This window comes from Acanthisitta chloris, unplaced genomic scaffold (assembly GCF_000695815.1).
Source record: "Acanthisitta chloris isolate BGI_N310 unplaced genomic scaffold, ASM69581v1 scaffold2768, whole genome shotgun sequence".
NCBI classification, from domain to species: Eukaryota; Metazoa; Chordata; class Aves; order Passeriformes; family Acanthisittidae; genus Acanthisitta; species Acanthisitta chloris.
In genome coordinates, this window is record NW_008688511.1 from 107,281 (window position 1) to 135,137 (window position 27,857).

Below are 27,857 nucleotides of genomic sequence, written 5' to 3' on the forward strand. Positions count from 1 at the left end.
GCTAGTACAACAAGAAATACAAGGTATGACTTCATGGCTTGTCCGTCTTGAGCAGGTAACTACCTAGCCACATGTTTCCATATATTCCTTTGACTCAGATATTTCACCTGGGGAGGAGTTAAAAAAAAAGATTTTAAAAAAAGGAAAAAAACACAAAACACCACTCAAAGGAGCCTTTACAATCTTACCTCAGAAGCATCTGACAGACTTTGCAAGACGTCACACGGCTGAAGGTGTGCATTTTGAACTCGTGGTAGCTCGTATCCGCATAGTCTGGCCGGATATTTGACCTGAAAAGAATATTTTAAAATCTGCTTTAAACAAATAAAATCTAGAACACGATGCAACATTCACAGCAGGAAATCTGAATCCACAAGTAACTAGTTTGATTTACATTTTAATGTTTTTCACTGAGATGAACCAGAAGTATCGACTTGACCACACACCTTGAAATGAAATCTGAACAATGATATTATGCCGACCAATTTCTTAAATACACCTTGTAACTACCATAACTGTCACAATACATAGAAAACCATAAATCAAATCAAACATCATCTTTTATTTTTTTTTTTTTTACTCCTGTTTAAGCAACCAGGATCATTTTATGGACTTAAGAACGCTCACTTTTTCATTCCCAAATATTTTGTTATGTGGATGTACACGAAAAACCAGTTCATACCCTAAGAACCACTAACTTTTAAAACATTAGCAGCAAAATATGGACAATTAGGTCATAACTACGCAGCAATATAGCGGACAATACAAGTGTTTCCAAAAGCAATTAGCAAATACTCACTGTGGTTTGGCTAGTCCTCCTTAAATGTGTAGCCCAATGCCTACAGCTGCTGCTACACACAAATTTAACAAATAAAATAGAAGACCACTATTCATACTGCTAAGATCCCAACACACTATTAGCAGCCTTATTTCCCAAGATCAAATTTATGTTCAAAGCACTGGTCTATTACTGTACATGTGTTTTGTTTATCCTCCCTACTGATCTCTTTTAAAAGCAGGAGTATAATTTTAAAATGACCCACTCAGCATTTTGTTGCACTGGTGACTGTTTGCAGGCTTATTTATATTTTATTAAGTAAACTATTCCATTTTTTTTCTGTCATCTTCCCTATTTTCAAGACTGAGGGGGAAAACAGGCATTTTCAATGGATTTATCTTCTTGTTTTAATTCAATAGCAACTCCCAAACTAGCTTAATATTGTGAAAACCAGCAATGTTGAAATGCTAGGTGCATAATTTAATATTAATGATTAATCTGGACTTGATGAGACAAGAAAAAATATATAGAGTAAGGGTTAATGTATAGTTAAATAATATTTACATTAGAATGCTTAAGAGTCCATAAATTTCTGGTATTTTTCTAGCACAGACATCGGAATGCATGATGTATAGGAATTAAAAGAGGAAAAATCCCGAAGGTAAGAATCTAAGAATCTACAGCACTTGAAGGAAAAAAAAAAAAATCAGAAGCTTTTCTGACACACAAAACTACATATCCATGCATGAAAGTTGGAGATATTTATAATACATAAAAATGAAACTTTTAAGTAACTTCTAGACGAAAACATAGACCAGCCACAAATTGCAATGAAACAAATATAGATAACCATGCAAGCATCAACCTCTCCAGGACTGAATGAAAAGGCTTACAAAGAAAAACATTTAAAGAAATGGTTTAAGCACTCAGTGTCAGAAAGGTCAGTCTTCTAGTTTGCCTGCTGAAAATGAATGAGCTGAAAATGCAACTGTACTCAAAAAAGGGATTTTGCTTTTATGTCTGAGAATAACTTTATAATCAGTACTGGTTTAACTACCTCACTTATGTCTCTCTTTCTGCTATGATATGCAAGACATCAATACCACAATTCCTGCTAACTGAAACTGCTCATTCACAGAAGGAAGGTACAGTTATCAGGACAAAATTAGGCTCAAAAAAGTACTTTGTAAACCAGGACTCTTAACTTAGTAGAGCCTGTATTTCATAACATGTTTGCCAAGGGGCTGCCAGAACATCCTAAGCTACACAGTTTACTCCAAACAATCCTGAAAACTCCCTAGAACAAGTTAAAGCAGTTACACTCCCAACAAAAGCTCATTTTTATTGACCATGTTTTTCAGACCAGGATATCTTGCAGAACTATGTTGAAAGTACCAGCCAAAAGTGCAGAGACTCATCAGATTGAAAGCGTATCAAATTAATCCTAACAACCTGACCATTTTTCAAGAACAAACCAAAGAAAAAAATTCCACTCATTTAATTAGAATAGGATCAAATCTTCAAAAATAATAAGCATAGTGGATCAAAAGAAAAAAAATTAAAACCCCATAGTGTTTAACACAAGCATATGACTACACGACTTCTTTCTGTATGTAAAAATTCTCTCATTCTTCTCTCAGGCTATCTTCCACAAAGATTGAAATGCATGAACCACTGGAAATAAACCTCCTATTATCAGAACAAAGATGATACATTGCAATCATTCTTCTTTATATTAAAAGCAATATATGAGTTTCTTTATATTTTATAAAGCCATTCGGTTTCATTTTACAGTCCTTAATAGAAAAAGTTAGTCTTGAAAGGGAAAAAAAAGCATAGTGCTAAGATGGCAAAGAACGAAGCCATGCCTCACTGAAAGCTGCCACGAGTACCTCTGCCTTTCTTATGGCCTCAATTGGACAATATAATGACCTAAACAACAGAAAACATTCATCCACTTAAAATAGCCTTTCAACTTCTACTCTCTTCTGCGTGTTAAAATTTGGATACATTTGTCCTACTTGCATAAGTAGAGGAATATAAAACTGAAAACTTAATATAACACAAACTCAGGAATACAATGCAAGGTTCACTTTTTTCCTTGTCCACTATTACCCAATCAGAGGAACTAGTTTGGTTCCATGTACTAGTCAGTTCTTAAGGATCAAAAAAATGTATCATGAAGAGCAATTTCATCCGTTTCTTTAAACCCCAACAAGTATTCATCTGGTAATTGTAACATTATAACATTACTTCTATAAATACCCTATCAAAAAACCTGTTCTTTCTTCACCATCTACATGTCTTTCATACTCCCTATCAATTCACCAAGATCTAACTTCAGGTATTTCCTTGTTAGCCAAGGCAAAGCTATAATAAAGATCTTCTAAAATAGCTTTTTTTAAAAGACACAGGCCTGAGTAGCTCTTTTAGGGACATACAGCAACTATTCATAAATCAAAAGGATCTTTTAAATTTTGCTAGCCCTTTCTTCCACCATTGAAAAGATGCAATTTTTCTCCCTTTTTTCCCCCCAAAGCCACATGACCCAGAAAGAAAAGCATAATACTCCTAACAAGGAAAGTTTAGTGAATCAAAGGAGATGCCACTGAAGTACATCACCCACAGATTAAATGAATCTGGAAGGGACTAGAGTCTCAACATATAACAGAGGATCCTGTGCAGGAAGAGGGAATCAACAAGAAAAGAAACCTAACCTGCTGCTCAGTCTTTCTTTTTATGCAGACTTACAAGATACTTCCAAGCAGTTGTTGCAAAATAAAGAATTCCATTGCATTCACTGAGAAGAGTAAAGTAAATTTTCTCTTGTTTCTTCCTTTCTCTTTGGAATCATTAATCCTAATTGTCACAGACCGAAGTCAAACAGGAATGGAAAAATGTCACATGCTTTATTTCAGTTTACACATCAGCAAACTGTATTCTAAAATTTTCGAGTCCATCACATTTAAAAAAGCCCAGGATTGGATCTATTACCTTGTGATTCCTTCTATAAAGAAGTAGTCTATTAAAAATATTAACACTTAGATACATTGTTATCAGCTGATTCCTGTTAGACAACAAGACATTTAATCATTGCCCCAAGAAAGCATTCACAGTTTTGAGAAAGCAGTTTCCAGTCATCAATATTCTGATAAAGGCAGTAGAACAGTACAAAATAAGAAATTGTATGCTGACTGAAGATAGAGTGTTGTCAAGTGAAACACAACATAGAAACTTCATTAATGATACAACTAAATCCAGAAAAATATAAAGAACCTGTAATGTCTACTGCAAATGTAGAGGTGGAATAAGGAAATCTTAGTAAAAAGAAAAACACATATTGCAGCTCTAACTGTGGACAGGAAAACTCTTGTACATTCGAGTACCTGATCAGTCATGCTGAACTATGGCAAAACCAGTTCTGTAGTCATATTACACATCACATCAGACAAGTCTGAGATGATGCACTATAGCAGTACATATGGAGCAGCAAAGTCTGAAACTTAATGAATCCAGGGGGTTGATGGTTTAGTTATCAATATATTTCTTCTCAACAAAACCAAAAAAAAATCACACAAAAATAACCTCAATTAACACATGAAAGTTTCCAACTAGAGATCAAGCACAATTCATCTGTGACTATCAAAATCCAAATACCACAAGAACCAGAGGAAATTTTTTTCCACAACACCTTTCACAGTGAATATCACATACCATGCTTTCTTTGAGTTTTTAAATGCAATAAATAAAGCTGATAATGTCAATGGAAAAACAGCCATGGCAACTTTTCATAGCCATGTCCAGCTCTTACATCATGCAAGCCTTACACTGATACCCTCAGAACACAGACCAGAGCTCTCACAACGCAGTAAAGAGAACAATTCATCCTCAAATCTTCTCTCTTCAACTTCCCAGCCTGTAGGCACATTGCAAGACACAGGAAAAAAACCTGAATACTACTTTAATATTAATTTTGAGTGCAATACTAAGAATATATTCCTCTTTAGAAGAAGGATTTCTTCTTGGGGAAGGAGAAAAAGGGAACCTACACATGATTGTTATCAAAATTGAAGCATATGGAACAATTAAGAAAATCTGAGACTTAAACAGCATTCCTTCCCCATCACAGTGCAACAGTCAAGCCCTCTCACAGGCTCCTCAGTGTCCCTCCTAACACAACAGCTTCTATTATGAGGTGCCCCAGGCAACAAATGAAATGTTTTATCTATTTCTACTTTCGAACAATGTTCATGAGCAACCAGAGTAGGAAGTCACCCATACACCAGAAATACTTCAGCTGAGGTAAATGACAGAGTACACATTCCTCATTTTATGATAAAACTCTGTCTCTTATTTTTACAAGCAACAGCAATGTGGGGAGTCAGAAGTATCACATTTTCTCTTCTACTTTTTCCCCAGGCTATTTTAACTCCTACACTCTAGCAGAGACAGAATGTCAGGACACAGAGACAGCATCAACCTGTTATTAGGACAATTTTTTCCAATTCCTCCCTCAATTCAGCTGCAGAATTTCTGTAAAGGACAACCACAAGTGCCCTACCCTGCATAGTGCTGGATCCCCATAACCAAATTTACTCCAGTTACTACAGCAGTGTCCTTGGGCTGCCCCTGAGCCTTTTAGGCAAAGCTTTCTCCGTCCAAGTTACTTGCAGAATATTAGTCCCACTGGGACCAATTCACTGTTACACCACCAACCCAAAGACCTGCAGGTGCTTATCCTGCTAGTCTCTGTCACTTGGACACACAGTTCATGTCTCTGCATCAGCCATCAGAGCCATTGCTCATGGAGCAGAATGACCATTTTCTTCAGTCAATCCTGTATCGTTAAACAAACCCTTTCTCTGCAAAGTTTGCAGAACTCAGTGTAGAAAACAGTTATCCAGATATCTTATTCAATTGCCCTTGCTATCATTAGATTTTAGAGCACTGCTTGAGCATATGAAATATTCCCCTTCTAAAAATACTCCTTCCACATTTGCAGTGCCACTTCTTTCTACTGACTCTTACTTTCCAGAAGAGTAAACTGATCATAGGCCAACTGTCTCCAGCCACCCTCACCCACACAATACAAACACCTTGATAAATAGTGTCAGAAACTGTTCCATTACCAACAGTCCCCACAAGCTCTTCCAGTCAGAATTCATTCTAGTAATAATCTTTGCCTACCTTAATGGTGCAGCTGACCACAGAGAAATGATATAAAATAAAATTGCCTTGGCAGACAAGACATCTAGCTCCCTATTCCTAGGCCTATAGAATAAGAAATAAATTCTCTCTACTATCCTACCTCAACATACCAAAATAATTGTGCAAATGAATAAAATGGAATCATTTAAACTAACACTAGTAGCTGGGATAATGGATCAAAAACTTAAAGTCATTCTTTACCCTCAAGACACAAACCGGATCAAAAACTTAGTCATTCTTTACCCTCAAGACACAAACATGTCACAATCAATAGACTAATATTTAAGCCAAAATAAAGCAATGAACCTTGGCAATCTTGACTTATCCAACAGTGTTCTACATCACATTCTACAAAATGGACTTTAATTATCTTCAGTCTAAAGTGTTTTCAAGGTGCATGGTGCCATGCAAAGTACATGTCATTAATATTAACCAGCTCAGATAAGATTTGTTAATGTCATTTCCTTACTTAATCAAAACCATATTCTGATGAGAAAACATTAAGATCAGAATGTGTCTGAAGACCAACAACACACAACATGTATTTGGTTTCCTAAAGGCAACAATTTAAGTTTTTATCAGCATTCTTACATTCACATTTGTTTCCTACAAGAAAAACTACACAGAGTACCTTTCACAACAGGTTGGTCTAGACAAATGAATTGCAGTATCTTCAGCGGGGTAGACACAAATATGCTTTCTCTTACTGTCAGTTAAACTTTCTATAGACAGTTAAGGCTTACAAAATAAAATGCACCTGTAAAACTACTGAAATTCAGCCTTACCTACTAAGTAGGTAATTACTACAGATGTATCCCAAAAGAATAAATAACAGACTAAGAGATAGTTTACTATAACTCCTTCCTCCTATTTTTCCAAGTGGAGAATCAACACATTAAAATTCATGTCTTCATTTCCAAAAAGAACATATTTCTCAATACACAAACAATGAAAAAATTATTATTTCATAAATTCTAACATACTGAGTACATCTTCTCTTGAATGTTTTGCCCTTCAGATGTTTCAGTATTAGCCTCCGAGACTTAGAACAATTGTCTCAAGTTTGTCTTGCATGGACATAGTACAGAAACCTTACTGGCTGCCAACAAATCTAACAAAACTACAATCGAGGGATAAAATCAAGTATTACATTGGTTAGATTAAATAAATCCTTACAGCAAGTTTATATATTAAACAGGAAATTAATAAAATGCAAATCACACTGCCTTTACTGAGAAAGAGTGCACAAAAGAAAAAAGGTGGTATGATAAGAATGTAAAGAGTGGAAGCAAATAGAATCTGGAGCCTGTGGCTTCTTGCTATGGATGTCAAACATAGCACAGCAGCAACAACAAGAAGGTATCCAGCAGTGGAGAGTGCTGAAGTCTATCATCTTGTGGCTTCACCTCCTGCAAGGACTTGACAGAAGGAGACTTCAGAACACAGAACAAATAAAAATTCTTCTTTCTTGTATCAAAAAACCTATTTACTATTGCATTTAATGCTACCAGTTAGAAACTGTAGTTTGAGCAGCCTGCAAGGTCCACTGCTGTTCTCCACTAGTGGCCAGTTGTCCTCTCTTTCGTGTTGTATTTTGAGGACCATTTCTTTTACTTGCTTCCCTGGCAGCTTTTCAATACTAGCTTGACTTCAGCTATAAAGACCTCTACAGATTTTTCCCTCCCTCCTTGGGTCTAAGCCACTGAAAAGGGGTTGCATATACCCATTACCAACATTTCAATGCTGAAAAATTGCTGCTCTGGAGTATCTAATTAAAATCTCAGTTTCTCCTTCCCAAATATCAAGTATTTGTAAACTAATTTTTTTCTCTTAAACTGTAAAGGAAAATGTATTATAGGAGGGGGGAAAAAGAAACCTGGAAAATGTTGGATATTCGTTCAATATATAGCACATCAATTTTTTCCACCATGAAAAGCAAACACAAGCTTAATTGCAAGATTCACGAAAAGAAAGAGCAAACACTTCACACAAAGAGAAATGCAAAAGCAACCCTTTGCAAACAGACCAAGAAAGCTTCTTTCAGAAGTGAACTGGCTGCAAAACAAGACAGGGTATCAGCAAGAGCAGGTGCTGACCTGGATACTGTTGAGGAGATCACTTCTTTTACATACAGAGAAAGCAAAGGCATCGTAAACACTGACTGAAGAGAGTCCACCTCAGAGCACTGATGATAAATAAGCCTCTCAGGCATCATTTAAGGCCACAGACATTCCTTCAGATTGCCATAGTGGGACTGTCAGCTTGGACAGAAGAGGAACCTTCGCTTCCCCTAGCAGTAGTCCCATAAGCATAGCTTTCTGAGTGACATGAAACAGCAGCAAGTGCTCAGACATGGATACTCTTGGGTTGGGAACAGGCTGTCTGGCAGAGGCACAGGTTCTGCACAACAGTGCAGTAAGACAGCTGCCCTTTGTTTGGGGCTGACAATTCTCACCAAAAGGGGAAAACCTGCTGGAAAGTTCTAATAATACGTCTTACTTTTGGGTTTGACTCTTGTTTGCAGAAGTGCTATTTAGGTCATGTTTTGAAGATCATTTTCCCATATTGGCCTCTTAAAGAAATCATGTCACAAATTATACAGAGTTCGGTTGTACGTAGAGGCTCACAAAATATCCATCAATTTTAAAAGTGCATTATATTTGAAACTGAGTAGCCAATTTCACTTGACTAAAACCTGGCTTTAGATAATAGTTAATGTATGTATGCCCACCTGTGAGGCCAGAGGCATAACAAATAAGCAGATACATTAAGTATCAGATAAAGAGTCTGCAGTGAATTGCAACTGTTTAAAGTATTAAGAGAAGAAATACTACAGGGAGCTCAGATAAAACTCAATACCTTGAACTCTCCTCAACTCTCAACCTCAACTTAGACCTTTGCATTTTAGAACTGTTATTATTCTGCACTCCATGTTATGCTTATAATAATTTTAAATGCTCCATACAGAACTGTTCAGAATTATGGACACCCAGAGCACGAACTGCTGAAGATCATTTTAAAGTGTGTGTGACATGAAATTTGATGCTTTATTCATGCAGTATACCTTATAAAGAAAATGGCACAGGTTAATACCTCAGGACACTGAAAATTTTCATTCCAGATTTACTTATTGTATTAATAATTGACATCACTGTCAAAAATGCAACAATAAACCTAGATCTAACATAAGTATTTCTAAGTTAGGAGTTGCTGCAGAAATTATTTATGAAGACATCCCAAGTTAAAATTCCTGGTTTGTGCCCAAGTGACCTCCTTTTCAAAATATTAAGAACCTTAATATTTAGCCATGACATAACTGGTACTAAGCATCTCAGAAAATTTTGGAAAATTTTCCTACCAATAAAATATAGCTATTGTCACAGATTCAAATGTTTTAAGCAATTACCTAGAGAGTAGAAGAAACAAAAACCCATGTACATTACTGTCAAACACGACTAAAAGCTCTCAGCCAATCCTATGAAGAATTTCATGCAAAGCTGGTCCCAACAGATGTTCAGCCTCACTCCCTCCTCTGATATACAGCAGATGTCCCCTTCGAATCCTGTTCCCCAGAAGTAGCAGAACCAGCCTTACATTTGCACTATACTTACTTTCCACTCTAAACATTTCGGCTCTGTGCAACTATCATCATTTCAGCTGATCACTCAATACTACAAGCTGTCATCTACTAGAAAGGCATTTGTGTAAAAACAAAATAAGAGGGCAGAGAGAAAATCACAAACATTCCTTTTTCAGTCCTCATTGGGATTTTGTTATCTACTAAAAGAGGTGAAGAAAAAAAATGGCATTCCTAAGGGATATTCTCACTAGAGGTGAGCAAATGCCATTTCACAAAGGTTGATTTTCAGCTGCTTTTATACCTTCTCTTCTCAGGAGAAATGCTGACTGCTTACAGCTAATTCATTTTCTCTGTTCCAGCTAAGCCGTTATATTTCAGAATCATCTTTGAAGATGCTATTTACAGAAGTAATCAATCAATCAATTCTCCATATGCTAATACTCAAACATTCTGGTTTGTCACATCAAAGAGTCTTCATCAAGAAGACATGTTATATAATTAAATTAACCATATCACAAGTAAATTGTGCTTTTGATCAAGAACACACAACTTCTAAGAATTTGCTAGGAAATTTACTTATTTGATCATATGATGAGTGGGTTTTTTGAGATCAAGGAAATTATCTTGTTAACTTTTTGGAAACATACTGCATTGTTTCAAACAAGATAATGGTTTTCTTTTTTCCTTATCAGCCTACGTCCCTGAAAAGCACGGCAGATGAACTGCTTTGAGCTAATCTATTCCTGTATAACATTTTTTTAATACTACCTGATAGGAACAAAGCTCTGTCACACATCAGTATTTGTAAATCAAAGGCATCAACGCTTTACATACTTTAATATTCACTGGCTGAGTCTTATTTGTCAAAGTTCCAAGCCTTACAGATCTGAATTTATGAAGTTTCTTGTATTGATAAGCTTTAAATATTTTATCCTATTACCTTTAACAGAAGACAAATGTCTATGTTTTGGAGTAAAAAAATGTGCAAATACAGGATTCATACAGCCATAAACTTGTAAATTACCAGACAAGCACCTGTATCTGCTGAGAAAAAAGGGAGCATTGGCTTGCAGGGAGAAGCTAAGACATCTATTCATATAGGCAAAGTATCAGGACAAACGTGTAGTGTTGCAGCATTCCGTGTTAAAACAGTATTTAGATGATGGTACTTCATTTTTATGATCCAAAGTATCAGGACAAACGTGTAGTGCTGCAGCATTCCATGTTAAAACAGTACTTAGATGATGGTACTTCATTTTTATGATGTAATGTCACTACAAATTTATTTCACTGAATTTTAAGAAACACTTCTTAATTTTCATAGTAATATACCCCACATGTTGTAAGGTAAGGTGTAAAAACATAAGAACTGGGATATCTTTGATTTTTGTGAACCAGAAGACATAATATCAAAGTATATTTATCATCTCCAAGTGTTTACGCACAGTTTTCATAAATTCTGGTTTGCCTTCACATTTTATGCTGTCCTTACACTGTGCTCTTAATCACAAACAGCATCTTCACACAGTTCTTGCTGTGTCTGGAATAATCTAAAGAAATTTTCTAACTATAAATATGTTGTGAATGATTGCTTATAACCCTGAAAAACATTTGATCAAACCCAACTGGAGTCACAGCAAAGAGCAGGCAACCATTCTTCTTTGGCAGACATGAACTTGGCATTCATTTTTGCAGTATTGCAATATTTATACTGATGAAAAAGCCCAGGCAGACATGTTTGTTTATTGCTTTGGTAACCTGTGTGAGGTTGGTACAAGTGAAACACCTTTGCAGGTTATTTGAAAAATGCAGCAGACATCTAAGGCTTTTAAAGCGCTCTGATAAGAAAGCTTTAATTTAATATGTCAGTGTTCAATATGTCAGAGCTCAAATATTCTCTCTGAAGAAATCTTAATGCACATGCATTATTAATGCACTATCTGAGGAAACAGATCTATTCAAGCTGAATCTGACCAATGTCATTAGTCACAGAGTGCAAAGCAAATTTGGAAATAGGTATGATAATAGGTAAGAGAACATTTTTCACCTGCCTTGTATCTTATGCTAGTTTTCTTTAAAATTTAGAAATCCAATACAAGTAAATTTAGAAATCTACAATGTAAGTAGTTTGCTTAACCTAAATTGTTGTGCACACACCTACCAGGTTTGAGAATCAATGATACTCAGGATTAGTTCCTCACCATCAGATGAAGTTACAGGGTGTTACGATGTTGAACTTAAGAGTCAGTCTTTCAAAAACACGTTAGACTCTATATAAGCTGATGTACAAAGCCATCAGATGAAGTTACAGGGTGTTACTATGTTTAACTGAACAGTCAGTCTTTCAAAAACACATTAGACTCTATATAAGCTGATGTACAAACTCTCTAGTGACCTAAAACTTAAAGTGCAATTAAAACTAAACCTACTATTTTTTATGGCTGTACAGCTTTCCTGTCTGAAATCTTTTATTTAGGTATTTTTTAAAAAAATCAGATTCATTAACTCCATACCCTAAATCACTATAATGATCATGTGTTTCCCACTGATTTTTCAGGCACTACTAATTAGATATGACATTGATATTGCTATTTCAATATCAACATCAGAGTAGAAACTACAATCATGGTACTTCGGAAGGTGAAATTTTAACTGAGTACATTAAGACAAGGCCTGTTCCTCTGCCTGCAAAATGTTTTCATACAGTTCTCAGTTTGTGAAAGGGAGATCTTGTGTAAAGCCTAATTGCAAGGTGTGTTACAACACTGTTGCATGAGACTCTGCAATATTGGTTCTGAAGATCTCGAAATCCAGCAGTGCTAAACTGAAGCTGACACAGCCCCGAGCAACCTCACCACTGCAGAAGACTGACACCAACAATCTCCACACACTCCTTCCAACCTAAATTCTTCTTTCAATTGCATTTATGTGCAAGATGTTTGGATACTGAAGTCAAGTTTGCTGATGGTCATTTTTAGAGCGGATTACAAACCACAATTGAGAAACCCGAGAAAGGCTTAATTACATTAGCAAACTGGACACCATGATGATAAAATCAATTTAACACAAACCAGCATAAGATATTGCATGTTGTATTACACTAATGGATTCAGATATTGTTAGTGGGAAAATATGAACTGCAGCCCTTCCCTGTGAGGAAGAGAATGCTCCTTCATGCTCTGCTGTGATCAAGAAACCAGCTACACACAAAGAAATATTTAGTGGACAGAAGCAAACATTTAGTGGCAGCATGAGACAGCTGTAGTAGTCATGAACAGATTTTTCTTTCAGTATTTATTCTATCACCTCATGAGGAAATAAAAGAATTAAATTCATCACAACAATGATGAGCAAAACAGTTGCTACATAGTAAGAAATTGAGCCTGATAATTAGTCATGTAAGTAGTTTCCAAGTAATATAACTGAGCTACGTACACAGAACACATAGATATGCATACAATAGAGGAGGACGACTTCAACTTACAAGGAGTTTGTTTTCTGTTCATAAAGAATGGTTAGCATAAATTCATTGACTCAATGATTTTTAAAAATAAGCTTTTTAAAACAAAAAAAAAAGCATCTGTAAAATAGCTTTCACAGGGCAAAAATACCAATCTACACCCCCACCTTCCAGCATATGCTGAATAACACAAAAGTATCAAATATTGTATGTAATTTGAAGGTATGAGACATCACATATTTGCTCTGATTCTTCTGGTTGTTTTTAATACAGGACAAAAGAGATTAGACAGGATATGCTACTAGAAAATGTAACAAATTTGTGTCTTACACAATTAGTTTTTGAGGTTTTAAACGGCTTAGTTACAGCAAATAAGCCATGCACTTTATCACACTGCTGACAAACTTTCATTTAATACATGATGTCCCTAATTTGGCTGAGTAATTGGGTACAGTAATTTGGCTTTACACTTCTATTAATATTATCTTGGATATGGAATGACTTCGCAATTAAACCAATGCTATTTGACATGTTAGACCAAATTTAAACATGCCATGTCTAGTACAGTAAAGTCATTGTAGCACAATCTTTTAAAAGATGTTTATTTACCCATACAGCTATAGGCTCATCCACTGCTATGAACAGAGCTCCAAACAAAATAGCAATTGCTCAAACTGATCACTATTGCAGTTATGTATCACATCTCTTCTGAAGGAATAAGCAGGTTACATTCCCCCTGTGCACCCAGGACTTCCATCCACATCAGTGAGGGAAGAGGTACACAAGGCACTTGTGATATGATGGCTTTTGTTAAAACATTCTCCTCTGGTCTCTGCCTGCCAGCTTTATGAAAACTTCCCAAATTCATCAAATTTCTGAGCCCAACTAAAGTTTCAGCTTCAAGAGCCTGACTGCAATATTAACTGTGCTGCCTCAGTATCCTGCTTCACTTTATTGAGATCTAGAAAATCCAGTTCTCACAAACAACCAGAAATTTTCAAGGTTGTACCCAATAAATTTTATTTTCCTTTGTGGGAGGACGTGAACAAGCAGCCTCAACTGTGGCTATAGGTCAAAAGCATCGAAGTGTTCAGCCACACCACAGTACCACTGCTGCTGAGGATTGCATGAACAGACTTCCTCCAGAACACTCTAAATTCTTAGGAAAAATAGAAATTGATGTGTTTCAGTATTATATATTTTCTACAAACACTCTAAATTCTTAGGAAAAATGGAAATTTATGTGTTTCAGTATTATATATTTTCTACATAAAGCAGTAGTTTCAGGAAAACAGCAAACCTATACTGTAGCAACAGAGCTGCCATATGAATAAACCCAATTTACTCAGTTTCTTATGACCAGTAAACCCAGTGTTTCCAACCTCCCTCACAACAAAACAATTCACCACACACTACAGTAACAACAGAGCTGACTAAGAGGTAGAATATTTCCATAGGTTTGTGAAAGCAGCTTTCCAACAGAAACTTACTAGTCTGAAAAGAAGCACTCTGGAAATTGCACTGGTGTCTCATCCATCCTTCCTTTAAAGGCCTTCCATATCAAGTATGCCTAAGGTATTCCTGCCCTCCAAAACTAAACTGAGTCCAGCCAGCAAAGCAGTGTTCTCCTCTATTTTATTCTTTATTAATAACAAGCTTTCCATATCTAGAGACAAACTATTATCTCAACACCACCAGCATCTAAACACTATGTGCCTTTTCAGCATTATAACTATCATCATTTTTGTTCATACACTGGTATAAACATCTAAGATGACAAAAAACAAGGCAGGAACAAGGTTAATTCGTAATTTAAAAAATAGTAAGAGAGATCCCTAGTTTGTTCTCTTGTTATGTTCTTAGGTTAACACTTGCACAAACCTGACTTCATACAGACTGCTATCCCAAAGGCAAACAGCATTGAAATTTCGGTCTGGGACTCAGTAAATAACATTTTGATAATCAAAAAGCAATGTCGTTTACCTCTTCAACTGTGCTGGTTTTGGAGTCTTGGAGAAGTTTTAAGTAATGAGAACTAATTTTCCCATAGAAGCAGCAATTATAATTGACTATGATGAATAAGAGCATAATTTCCATGATGGCTACTTTTCAGAGCAAAATAGCTAATCTACACAGTAGACAATGAGAACGCTGAAAATAACAAATCAAACTAACCAGTCATTCAAAACACTTGGCTTAGTCTATTCCCAAATACAAATTCTTATGTCTCAACATGCATTGGAATAGAATTACTGTTACACGCTCCAAGGTATGTTTTGGAAGACATGTTGGGGGAAATGTGTTATGAAGTCAAACCCATGTAATGAAGTAATAAAACTTGAGAAAGCAAGCACTTGTATCAGATGTGAGCAGGTGGATGACCTTCTCAGCCTTGTAGCAGAGTTACAGGATGAAGTAGAAAGGCTGATGAGCATTAGAGGATCAGAGAGGGAGATTGACAGGAGGGACAATGCTCTGGCCTCCCAAAGACAAGCAGAGACCACAAACAATTCACAATCATGGGGATCATCCATCCATCCCCCAAGCAAGGACCGAGCACCAGTAGTTAAGGAAAAAGTGAATGGAGGGCAGCCCATACTCATGGAAGCAAACAAAATCCCTCTCTGCCCTCCTTACTCCCCCAGGAACTTCTGAAAAATAGGTATGAGGCTTTGTGTGCTGAAGAACAGCTTAAGAATTGTTGAAGTAAATATACTTATGACATTACAGGAAGTACTGCAGGGGGAGCACAGGGACAGAAAGAGGTACACATGGCAATAAACACCTTTCCATTCCTAATTATGCTACCTAGAAATTTTTACCAAAAATACATACCATTTTTGCCTTGAATAAAAATCAGCAAGATGGGAATCCTAGCAAACAGCCCTTATTATATTTGTCCAGCTCAGGCTCTCTTTTGTTTCCATTTAAATCATTAACACTCATCATACTAAGGTTTTTTAAAATACATAGAGCTTATGAGCAAGTTTTACTCAAGGCAGCTCATAATAACCTTTTTCCCAAATCCACATACCTTTATATTCATATCCAAAATTATCATTGTTAATGTTGACTGTTTTCACTGGGAGTATCTCACTCCCCATCACATTTTCTCCCTCCATAAAGCAGGCATCACCCTGTCATCCAATTCCCTTGTTCACATGTTTTAAATTTAATCAGAATACCTGAGGTGTCAATAATCATGTTTGCCTTTCTGACAAGAATCAGAAATGGAAATAAAGCTCACACTGCATAACAATAATGTAATCTGCAGTGCTGCATCTGAACAACTTACTTTTCAAGAAGCCTAAAGCAACCTCCTCTTATTTTAAAACATATAAAGGAAATCAGCCTTTTGAAACCAAATTTAATATGCCAAGAAAATTGATTCAAATACTAACTAATAAATTAGTTAAAAGCCACCAGGAAAGATGCCAGGATCCTCTCTCAAATCATCAGCATCACCTTTCAAAAACATACTTCAATTAGTCAAAATTAAAATGGGAGGGGGAAAATGTCACTATTATGATGGATATTTATTGCTAATATAATTAATATTTCCCCATGGTTGCTTAAAACAGCATTACTAAAACAGTTTTAGCTGCAAAGTTGGACAGTACTACATAGCCTGGAGTGCCCTCTTTCTTTTCCAAGAGGAATTTCAGGGAAATATTCTGTTCATGAAGATGTCAGTCATTTGTTTCTTGGAATGTAAAACAAAATAGATAAATAGACTGAATTAAAACATGAAGGCAGTTCAGCATAACTTAAGCCATATTCTTACAGGGATGATGAAGTGGTTCTATCCTGACAAAAAGATACTTACAGAGCCATCTGAAATTGTTCAAGCCATTTTTTCTTCAAGTCTTTAGTTTTGCAATAAACTTCTAAACCGTTTTCACCTTGGATATGAATGAGGTAGAAGCCATAAGACCACTGCATAAAAAGATGGGCAATACAAAGGTCATCAGTTACGAGGAAAGGAAAAGGAAAAAACTAAAAAAACCTAATCATTTGCATGTTCTTTAACTCACTAATTTTGGGAACAGCAAGACCACATTAATACATTCTCTTAGCATGACTTACACAAATTTTAATGGCATCAAAATAAGCAAAATTGACATTCCTAAATATTCATTTCAGCTTACATTTAAAACATAAAATTTCTTGAGGTGTTTAAGGAGAGACTGGACGTGGCACTTAGTGCCATGGTCTAGTTGACAGGGTGGTATTAGGTCATAGTTTGGACTCTATCTCAAGAGGTCTTTTCCAACCTGATTTATTCTGTGATGCTGTGATTTACATCCTAAACTTCTACAAAATGCTTCAAATTGTTGCTAAAAAACACACATTTTATATGAATTAGCAATGAGTATTTACCTTCTTATTTTCTTTATCAGTAGTGGGGTTATTTGTAATTTTGTATTTCTGAAGATCTATTATTTCCTTCATTTCATAATTATCACCTCTCCGTTTGCAAACAATTACAGCTAGATCAAACAGGAAGATGTGCCTATGAAAATACAATACAGAGATGGTTAAAAACACTCCAAAAAGCCAATGCCAGAAGTCTTATTTTACACGACTTTGCCAGTGGCACTTGAATGTTTTGAAGGTGAAAAACTAAACTACTGAGTAACAAAACAACAAACGCTGAAAGTGCTTTTGCTCAAGACTTAGTATTTACAACAATGTAGTAATCTTAGATAATAATGTAATAGCTAATTTTCCATTAATCACTTGGTAAATTCACTTGTAAATGATGGACAGGCTCTATGAATGCACAGAGAAATGGAAAGTGCTCAACAACCACAGAGCTGGCCTCAAATCTAAGAAAAGACCTACTTCACTGGTTTTTAAAAGCAAACACCAGAAGTCATGCCATCACCTGTCTTGCCTCGCACGTTTGTCTAATGTTGTTATCCTTATTTCACCATCACCTTGAGGTCTTCCATACTGTAAGAGGGAATGATTCTGAAACAAAAGTAATACATATGATTCAATACAGCAAGAGCGTGAAGATCATGACATACTCAAATGTTAGACTACTCACTCCTTTTACCCCCAAAAAGGACTTTTCAGGCCAGAAAATATCTTTTCCTCACTACCATCTAAACTAAATACTATAAAGAATCAGTCCAATCTACTTTTGTCTTCAAATGGGAAAGATTTTCCCATTGCAAAGACACCTGAGTCTCTGTACAAATACAACCCTTTAACTATGCAAATATATTTTACTAGATACCCAAAATATCAGAGATTTATGAACTTTAATATTCATGTCATTCTAAATCAAGCAAAGCATACTTACTTAAATATTACCAAGAGTACTATAATCTCATATGAAATGAGGAAAAAAATACATCCATATTTTTGATATCAAGTCATTTAAAAAACTGTATATAAATTAAAAACATCACATACCAAATTCTCTATTGAGAGTTGAAACTGCCTAATTTCACGAAGCGTTTCATTATCTCTCTTTACTTCATTTACATACTGAGCCAAGTCCTAGATATCAACAGCAAAAGAGAGGAAGAAAATAACTTTTCTGTAACAGACTGCTTTATTACATTATTTTGACAAATTTATTTCTAATTTTTTCTTTGACTTATCTGCATATTTAGCAATTTGTTAACATTCGAGAATTATCAATACATATGTCTAAATAAAGAAAGAAGCCTTTGCATATATTCAATAATATTTACAACTCTCCATGATATCTATTGAAACACAAATTTACTATCAACAAAGAGGGAAACGAGCAATAAAATGCAAAAAAGGAATGATTTTTTTCTGAGTTTCATTAATGTCTTATTTTCAAGACCCGAGATGGAAATGAAATTTATGAAGCACATTGCTGAAGAAGCAGTCAACAACATCCCATATATATCTGAGGTAAACAGAAACATAAATAGAAGGCAAATAGAGCATATAGTAGAAAATATATATAAGGCAGCTCAAAAGCAGAATGTAAGGTGTAAATACACCATGAACCTGAGTGCTCAGAAGAGAAGCAGCTACAGCCCCAGTAGGATCTTGCTCTTACTGCTGCACAGCAGAGAAGCAGCCATTACACAGCAAATTTTAAAAAGGGCTTTTGATGGGAAATACTACCTGAAGTCACAGGTTGACATCATTATTGTGCCCTTTACCAGAACATGTACTGTACACATTTCACTAAAGCCTTTAAAATGCTCTGAAAATGCTTTAGTAATAGTGACAATTTGCTGGGGCTTCTCTGTTTATGGCTAGAGATGAGGAGAGAGCAGGAGAGGTAATTGGTAAGGTCAGGGATGCTGAGAGCAGCAGTTGGTGAAAGCATTCTGATCTTCATAACTTGCTTTTACAGTATCCCTTCAATATGGTCACAAATTTGGAGAGTGGGAGGAAGACATATCTTCTTCCTAAAATGTTTTTAATCAGAATCTATGAATAGCTGCAATCATTATGTTAGCTTCCCAAATGAATCTGGGCAGGACACATTCACATCACTTTTGTAAGAGGTAGTTCAGAAATTAAATAACCTCCTTTCTTGCTGCTAAAAGAAAGCCAACAGTATAATGCTTCCTAGAATTTTCTACCTTGGGGGGCAGTACCACTTTGCTGGCAGTTTTTCCAAAGATATTTTCTTTTTGAGCAGATACCAGAGTTTTTAGAAGCAAAACACCAATGCTACATGGTTACTTCTACTACAGCGGCAGGAATTATTGTACCAGGCTACAGTGAATCAGGATGGGAACAACACTGCAACCTTAACTAGAGATGTTCATACCAGCGTTGGATTGTAGGTGGATTTTTTTTGTTTTAATTGTCTGGTTACATCGTGCTAGCCAGCACGTATCTACCACAGCCACTCTGGCAAAAGAGTTCTTTGATTTTCAGTCCAACAGGCACCAAAAACAATGAAGCAAGCCAGCAAATGGCAATGAAGAAACATGGATAAATAAAAAACACGGATATTTTCCTAGCCAATAAGCAGCAGTCAGTATGTATGGCTTGCCACTAGATGGAAGCAACACTGTGCCATCCAATTTCAAGCATCCCTCCAGGGGAAATGATCATGGCCTCTTCTCTGCATTCACTGCACAAAAATAGATGACAAAAAAGGGGAACCAAAAATCTCATTTGTCAGTTGGTCTGTATTCCCAGCATTCAAGGCAGACAGTAACATAATATGAGACAGCTGTGTGACCCAAAACTAACTTAGTCTGACTTCAGCGTCATCTGTGGACCATACAGATTACAACAGAGGGAGATATAACCCATGTCATGTTGGTTTCTCTCCTCCTTTGCACCACCAAGGACAGAAAAAACATGCCCCAATTCCAGCACATGAATGTCACCATTCATGCCATGAAGCAGAACTGTGCTTTGTTTCTGAAGCTGTGCAGAGAAACACAACATATTACTTGATACATAAGGCAGCACAGCTATTCTATAAAGCATTTGTTTGTACCACTTGCAGGTGAATGTACAGTGACAGACAGTCTACCTCAAGAAAGACACTTCTGCTTTCAAAGGTAAAGCCAGAGAGACCATATTAAGATGACAGGGGAAAAAAAAGTCTTGTAAGGACTGTCTACAAACTGCAAACCACCTGTTTTTCACCTCATTAGATGACAGCAAAATGATGCAAAAGTAAACTGAAATAGGAAAGTTCCATTTCACAAGCCCTCCACTTCAGAAAACTACTGAACCTGTTATTCAGACTTGAGCAAAGCCCTTGACTATATACTTGCCATGACATACAAAGCTCACGGTGATCTGTGAAAACATGTTTGATTTGTCGTGAAGAACAGGAAGTATAGTTCTGAGCTATCATTTTAACTGCCAACAGACAAACACTTCATTGCCATGAACACTCACCTTCATTGCATCAAGTGCCAGTTTTAGATTTGCCTTTTCCATGGGATCAGTAGTGTGCTTTACCAGCTCCTGTGGACAGAGCAGTTAAAACTTTCCATCCACAGTTTGTCAGTCTAAAAACTGAAATTTCAATTGCTCATTCCCACCCCCCAAGAAAAAAAAAAATAGAAAAAAAGAAGCCAAAACCAGAAAACACAACCCAGCAAATGGCATTTTCATCTCCTCAGTGAACAGCCTACCACTGACTGAGTGGGGACTGCTGCAAACAGATAAATGGCAAATGCTTAAGAATGATTGCTGTACAGCCTAAACACTGACTTTAGGTGCTAATGAACCATCAGGAGAAGCTCATTTGGTCCGTCTAGCACTTAAAACTTGCCAAATCAGATCATTACTGTATGTGCATGCTGAAAGCCCAGGTAAACACTCGAGTTCATTTGCTCACTGCTCTATGGTATATCATCCCATTCCAAATCATGCACTTGTCCACAGAGGGGGAAGCATGAGAGCAATAAAGGCTCAGCTAAACTGGGCACTGTTTAACAGAAGTCACTGTCTCATTTGACTTAAGATAATGCTGGCTCAGAACACATAATTGAAATCAAATGTAGATGTTCAAAGAATTCTTTTCGCCCCTTCCACTATGGAAAATAAAGGGGCTTTTTTGGATTTTATGAATTGAAAATGTAACCTCTTGGGGAAACAGGTTATTTCTTCCTTATAGTTTGAGAAGAGAATTATGCATTTCCACTAATGTGGCAGCTTAGTAAAACCACAGAAAAGGAAAGAATAAGTGTTACTACTTCCCATTACAATTCTAATAATTTGCTGGATTTCTTCTTTCCAAGCCTGTGAAATGCTTCTTTCTTGTGTGACATATACTATAGTGTCATACAGAGCAAAATGACATGTTGTATATCATCTTTATATAATATACAGGTTGATTACAACATCATGACTCAGATCTCATGCTTTTTTTAAAAAACTTGTACCATTCATTTTGCTTTTTCCAATTTTCCATTGATCAAAATATTGATGACTCATTTATAGAGGTATCTCAAAAAATTAATATTACAGAATGTATGTTGTTCTGCAGAGTCAAAATTATGCTTCACATACAAGTAGTACATCTTTTTAAAATGACATTTCACAAGTATCAGCAGGGTTGACAGTCTAATATAGTAATACATTTCTTTGCAGCTGAACTAATGAGTCTCCTGGCACAGCTATCAAATTAAATTTATAAGACTCTCCACCCTTATTACAGGACTAACTGCAAAAGTTAATGCTTTGTGGGTTATAACAAGAACCATTTCAAAATAAATATGTCTTTATTGTAATTTATGACAGCAAAGAAGTACCTTAAAAGTATGCTGCATGTATGGCCCAGCTTCCTCTTTTGGGGGGGGAATGGTTCACGTTTCCAAGTACCACAATTACAGTTTGGTACCACTAACCATTTTAAACATACCAAGAATAAAAGATTCAGATAATGAGGGAAGAACCATATTTTATTCCTTTCCCCAGATATGCTTCAGCTCCAAGGAACAATCTCTGTGAGAAACCCTGCACTTGACTGAATTTTTATTTCATAACAAATGGAGGGAAACATCAATCACCTTCCTCTGATAAAGACATTTAGCTCTCATTCTTACAATCCCCTGATGATAAACCATCATGCCTTTGCTCTCAGCCCCCCTAAAATTCAAAATTAAGATACCTGGAGCAGCAGGTGATATTTTAGCACTCTCTGCATTGGAACCACTAATAGATCCCGCAATGTAAATTTCCCATTATTGGCCCTCTTGGAACATTCCTAGTTCAAAGCAGAAGAAAGAATAAGACAACAGAACTAGAAAATAAAACACACACATAAAAATTCAGTGATATATAAGCAACTTCAATAATCTTATGATAAAGAAGACTAACAAAACAAAGGAAAACATGCATGAGAGAGTAAAACAAAGGTAACAGAAAATAGGCATTCCATACAACGAAAAAATATTTTTAATATATCTATTTTAAATTAAAATAATAAAATGACAGAAAGGCAAAAGGTAATCTTGGAAGTGATAGGTCAGTCAGTCTCACTTCAGCCCCTGCAAAAATTGTGGAGTTCTTTGAAGCATTTTCCGGGCACACGAAGAAGGTGTATGGGAATATCCAGTATGGATTTACTAGAGGTAAATCAATGCTTGACCTACTTGGACTGCTTTCTGCAATGAAATGGCTAGATCTATAACTGGGTGGGGATAGTCTATAGTGAGTTCTCCAAGGCTTTCAACATCATCTCTCAGAGTATGGTAATATTCAGGTTGGGATGTTACACTCCAGATATATAAAAAACTGACTAGATTATGAGGCTCAAGCAGTGCAGTGGCTAATGCTTCCTACACTACGTGAGAAACACTTGCAAATCTTGCTCTTCAGGGCTCTGTCCAGGGCCCCCTCCCTTTTAGTGTCTTTAGCCATGATCTGCAGGAAAATACACAGGACACCCACAGGAAGTCTGCAGACACCACCAGATTGGAGGCACAGCTGGCACCCCTCAGGGCATGTCCAACAGAAATCCCACATGAAGGCAGCAAAGCAAAGGCAAAGTCCTTCACCTGTTATGCACTAGCCAGGGTCACACTAACCCCGAGGGCTGACCAGGCAGGGAGCAGCTCTGCTGGAAATGACCCAGCAGTCACGGCAGACAACCCTGTGAGGCTATGGGACAAGGGCTTGTTAAACCTAGAGGTCTCCCCTAACCTGTGTGAGTCTGCAATTCTGTGTTCTAGCTGAGATGTCATCATAAACAGAAGGGTGTCACTTCCTGAAAGAAAACACTAACTCCACCCATGTCAGCTGCTAAATCCCATTCACCCAGATGTGTACTGCAACAGTGCACATATTCATTTGCTCACAGGCTACAAAAGAATATCAAGGAAAAGAAAACACATTCACTTCTCAGTCCAGCTAGTTTGGTTATCATACAGTTTATGACTACAATCAAAGCAAGGCATAGTCATAAACTAAAGTATGTATATATACATGTTAAGAAACACTGATACCTCTAACTTCAATTTAACATCTTCTTTTGTCTTAGAGATATTGTCCAAGCATGATATTGCTATCTCCACTTGACTGCAGTACTGTCCATAAATAACCAACCTAAAACAAAGGAAGAGATAAAGAATAAAAAGAACATTTGCTTATTTAAGAACAATCCTAGATTTTTTTTTTCCACAAATAGATGGTTAACCAACCCTCTTTCAAAAGGACCAGTGCTAAACAAACAAGGACAGAATTTAGCCACAGTGCTCAATGGGCAGCTTGAATACAAGGAAGACTAATCAGGAGAATATAGTTTTGCTGTATCTTCAAAACATTCTAAAGTCACTGCAATTTCCTTTAATATTCACATATATATACATTCTGATCAATACAGGATTCGTTATAAAGCAGCCTAACTTCTGTTTAACAGAACAAACAAAGTGTAGTATTTACACCAAGGCTGTAATGAATAAATTCTGTAGCACAGGCTTAACAGGATTAATTACAGACATCCTTTAAAGGACTTGTGGGTTAGCCAAACTGATCCATCTCCAACGGTTTCTATCAGGTTATATTCTGTGAGCTCTCAGATCAAAATAATACTGTATGAAAACTCAAGGCATTTTCAATAGTTATCAAGGGAGGCAATGCTTCTGAAGGAGCCTGGGCTTATGACAGGAATTTCCTGCCTCTGCTAGGAGAGATTCTTTGTGCTAGTCCCAGTGCACAGAGTGCTCTTTGCTTTTTAACTTTTCATGTAGTTCTTGAGGTGATCCCTTCCGTACGCTTCAAATCCTTTTTTGGGGGTTCCTATTAGCTTTCCACTGTAAGCCTCTGAATTTAATACGCTTCAAATCCTTTTTCGGGGGTTCCTATGAGCTTTCCACTGTAAGCCTCTGAATTTATTTTTCTCTCACCTAACCTTTACCCTTTTTTAAAAAAAAAAATTTTTGCACGATAAGGTAATGATACTATTAAAACTTAGCATTCCTGATTACTTTTAATCCTTACATGGTTAAGACACTGACTCTACTCCTTTCTCTTTTTTTTATAATATAAACTTGATATCTCTTCTAGGTGTCCTTTGTTCCCCTTTTAACACACATTTCAGAACAACTTCTTGTCCTCTAATTCCCCCCTATAGAAGCAGAAAGTCTAACAGCCAGGGAAATAACTATGTCCTGCTCCAAAATGAAAGCTGAGACAGAGGGTCTCTGAAGGCAGGACTCTTTATGGGCAGTCTGGGACAGCCTCCTCCCTCAGAAAACTCTCCTGTCCAATGTTTTCCGGATGCTGCTGCCCAAGTTCTCACAAGCCTATTATTACTGCAACAATCCTCCTTCAGCCATCACCCTCAAGCAAACTCAACTAGCTCCCTCATGTCTTTCCCACTCTGGTCCCGGAAGGAACTAATTTTTAAGCAAAACCCAAGGGTTACTTCAAGGTAGGTCAGCACTGTAGCCCACAGCACAAGCATTTTTCAGCCAAGTACAACAGGCATATAAGTTCACCTATATAGTCCAACAGAGCTGTTCAGAGCTGGCAGAAGGAACAATCTCAAAAAGGCAGGAAAAATACTGGCAATTAGCCTACAGGGCATGGCATGCTGCCACAGCTATCCTGTTATCAGCCTGGCTGGTTTTCACAGCTTGGAGGCAAAGGTTGTTTGCTTTACTGTCATGTCTTTGACTGCAGGGTAGGGTAAGACTAGACTCTTCTCTCTTCACTTTTACACCTGCTTTCTCTTCTTTCAAGTTATTACCTCTTCTGTTTTTCTTTAGCCTGAGATATCCCTAATACATATCCTTGCCTTATTTTGCCCCTTCTTGCCCTTTTCAAACTTTTATCTGTTAAATGATACAGGTACATGCTACAAAACATCTGAGATTGTTTGCATGAAAAAAAAAACCTCAATGTAAAATAAGATACTTAAGTTTCCTTAAAAATATGTTACCTGTCTATGAAACAATATTGCCAAAACTGGAGTAAGAAGAGGGATATATACATATAATAATAGGTTACATTTTTACTTCCTGGCTCAAAACACCAAAGCTAGCTTAATAAGGATAATTACATTGAATTTAATCCTGTCTCAGTAATATTCATCAAAGAGAAATACAGTAAAACACCAAATTGAGCACATATTATCACAATTAGTAACAGTGCATAAATCTTACCTTTCCTTGTAGCTAATAAAAATTTGATACAGGTTCTGATCATTTTTGTTAATAATGGAATCATTGATGTCCTGTGTAAGATTCCTGTGAATTTTCACCAAATCCTTAAAAACAGTAATGGGGAAAGGGAAAGCTTTGTAAAAACAGAATGGCTTAAAGCTTTGAATATAAAATTAAATTATTTCATGTTAGACCCATTAATTTCAATCAATTGGAAAACAGATCATTTGAGAGCAGAATCTAATTTCAAGGTTTGCCACATCTTCTATATAGTGCAACAAGAAAAACTAAACTCCAAGAACTACCTATTAGAGACTAATTTATTCCAGCTTGGAACGTGCACTGTTAATTCACCTTCATTTTATAATGATAATTTTAAAATTAAGCAAGTCAAGTAAATGCTTTAGTGACAAGATGAAGTAATGATTCATGTCCCTGAGCTGTGAAAAATTAGTTTTGTACATTACATTGGTCAATTAGTGATGTTCTAATGCTAAATTAACTGCAATCATAATGAGTTTCCCAATACAGCACACAACCAATGTCTGAGAAAAAGAAAAGAATATTGCAGAAAGATTCGTTCTGATTATATTTGCAACTCGACCTACTTGTTCACTATTATACAAATGCTACAGGAGATTGCATCAACCTTAACACTGACACTATCCAGTTACATGGATACTGTCAGAGAATTCACAAGAAATTAAGTCATAAGAAGTCAAAAAGTTTTGAAATCAGGGTAACTCTAAGCAGTGGTCAGACCACCTCAATGAAAAGTGGAGGACTGTTTATAAGAACAAGCCATCAAAGATGATTTAATGCAGTAAATCATAGACTACGAAATAATATGCAATGTTGAGTTGTGAACCAAGTTTAAACATTTCACTTCATGCTGATGCAAAGACTACACACAAGGTCAATCACATCACAGATGAGGGAAACAGATTTCAAGCAGATCAAATTCAGTTGCTAGCAAGTGTCTGGCCATATCCTCAGAATCTTAAGTTGCAGTAGACAAAGATGCTATTTCAGAAGTGCTTCCTGATTATTACATGAGGACATTTTCTCAGGAGTGCACAGGGGCTCAACTAAGCAACACTCCTGAAAAACAGCTTAATGCTAAGGAGACAACATGGCTTTTTGAGTTTCTATCTCCAATTCAAAGTCAAGTTTCATATTAAATTGATGTTAACATAAGAAGTTAGTGAAAGTTCCAACACTTCAGTATCTGTTACACCTACTTTCATCTCTTTCTCTATGTCCATACATACATCTCAATTCAAATGCATAAGTGAACATATAAATGCATCTATAGATGTGTGTACATGTATATACATCAATGTACATACAAATGCATGTGTGTATATACAAATAGATATCAACATACACAAACATAGAGCTATCATACCTTTTACAGGACAGAACTCTGAGGTATGAGCCCTAATGAAAGGCACTCTTTTTAGACTGGTGAATAGTTTGAGATAATTGGTTTAGGGCTTTTTTTTCTTAGAAATAAAATACCTTAACATCAGCAGCTGATTTTGTCCAGCAAGCATCTTTTAGAGTCTACTTAAGGAATATAGCATCACCCTGAGAAAACAATCCTTTACCACAACACTTTAACAGAGGAAAATCCATCCTGTTATGAGAACACAGCACCTGCTCTCCACATTGCAGTTTGCTGCAGAGCTCTGTGTAAGGGCTATTTTTAGTTTAAAACAAGCTTCCACTGCCATCCAGCCTTCC

The 27,857-nt window shown here is 36.4% G+C and overlaps 1 protein-coding gene across 1 annotated transcript in view; it reads right to left on the reverse strand.

Moving 5' to 3' along the window:
* The window catches only part of VAV3 (vav 3 guanine nucleotide exchange factor), a 98,553-nt gene that overhangs the window by 62,354 nt on the left and 8,342 nt on the right, over nucleotides 1–27,857 (reverse strand). Inside the window, exons 7-15 of the mRNA XM_009081029.1 lie at nucleotides 26,112–26,215; nucleotides 23,952–24,051; nucleotides 22,616–22,711; nucleotides 20,896–20,964; nucleotides 18,451–18,537; nucleotides 17,915–18,000; nucleotides 17,407–17,539; nucleotides 16,853–16,962; nucleotides 189–290 (exon numbers count right to left, since the gene is read on the reverse strand). Of these exons, the coding sequence (XP_009079277.1) occupies nucleotides 189–290; nucleotides 16,853–16,962; nucleotides 17,407–17,539; nucleotides 17,915–18,000; nucleotides 18,451–18,537; nucleotides 20,896–20,964; nucleotides 22,616–22,711; nucleotides 23,952–24,051; nucleotides 26,112–26,215 (887 nt within the window). The remainder of the gene's footprint in view (nucleotides 1–188; nucleotides 291–16,852; nucleotides 16,963–17,406; nucleotides 17,540–17,914; nucleotides 18,001–18,450; nucleotides 18,538–20,895; nucleotides 20,965–22,615; nucleotides 22,712–23,951; nucleotides 24,052–26,111; nucleotides 26,216–27,857) is intronic.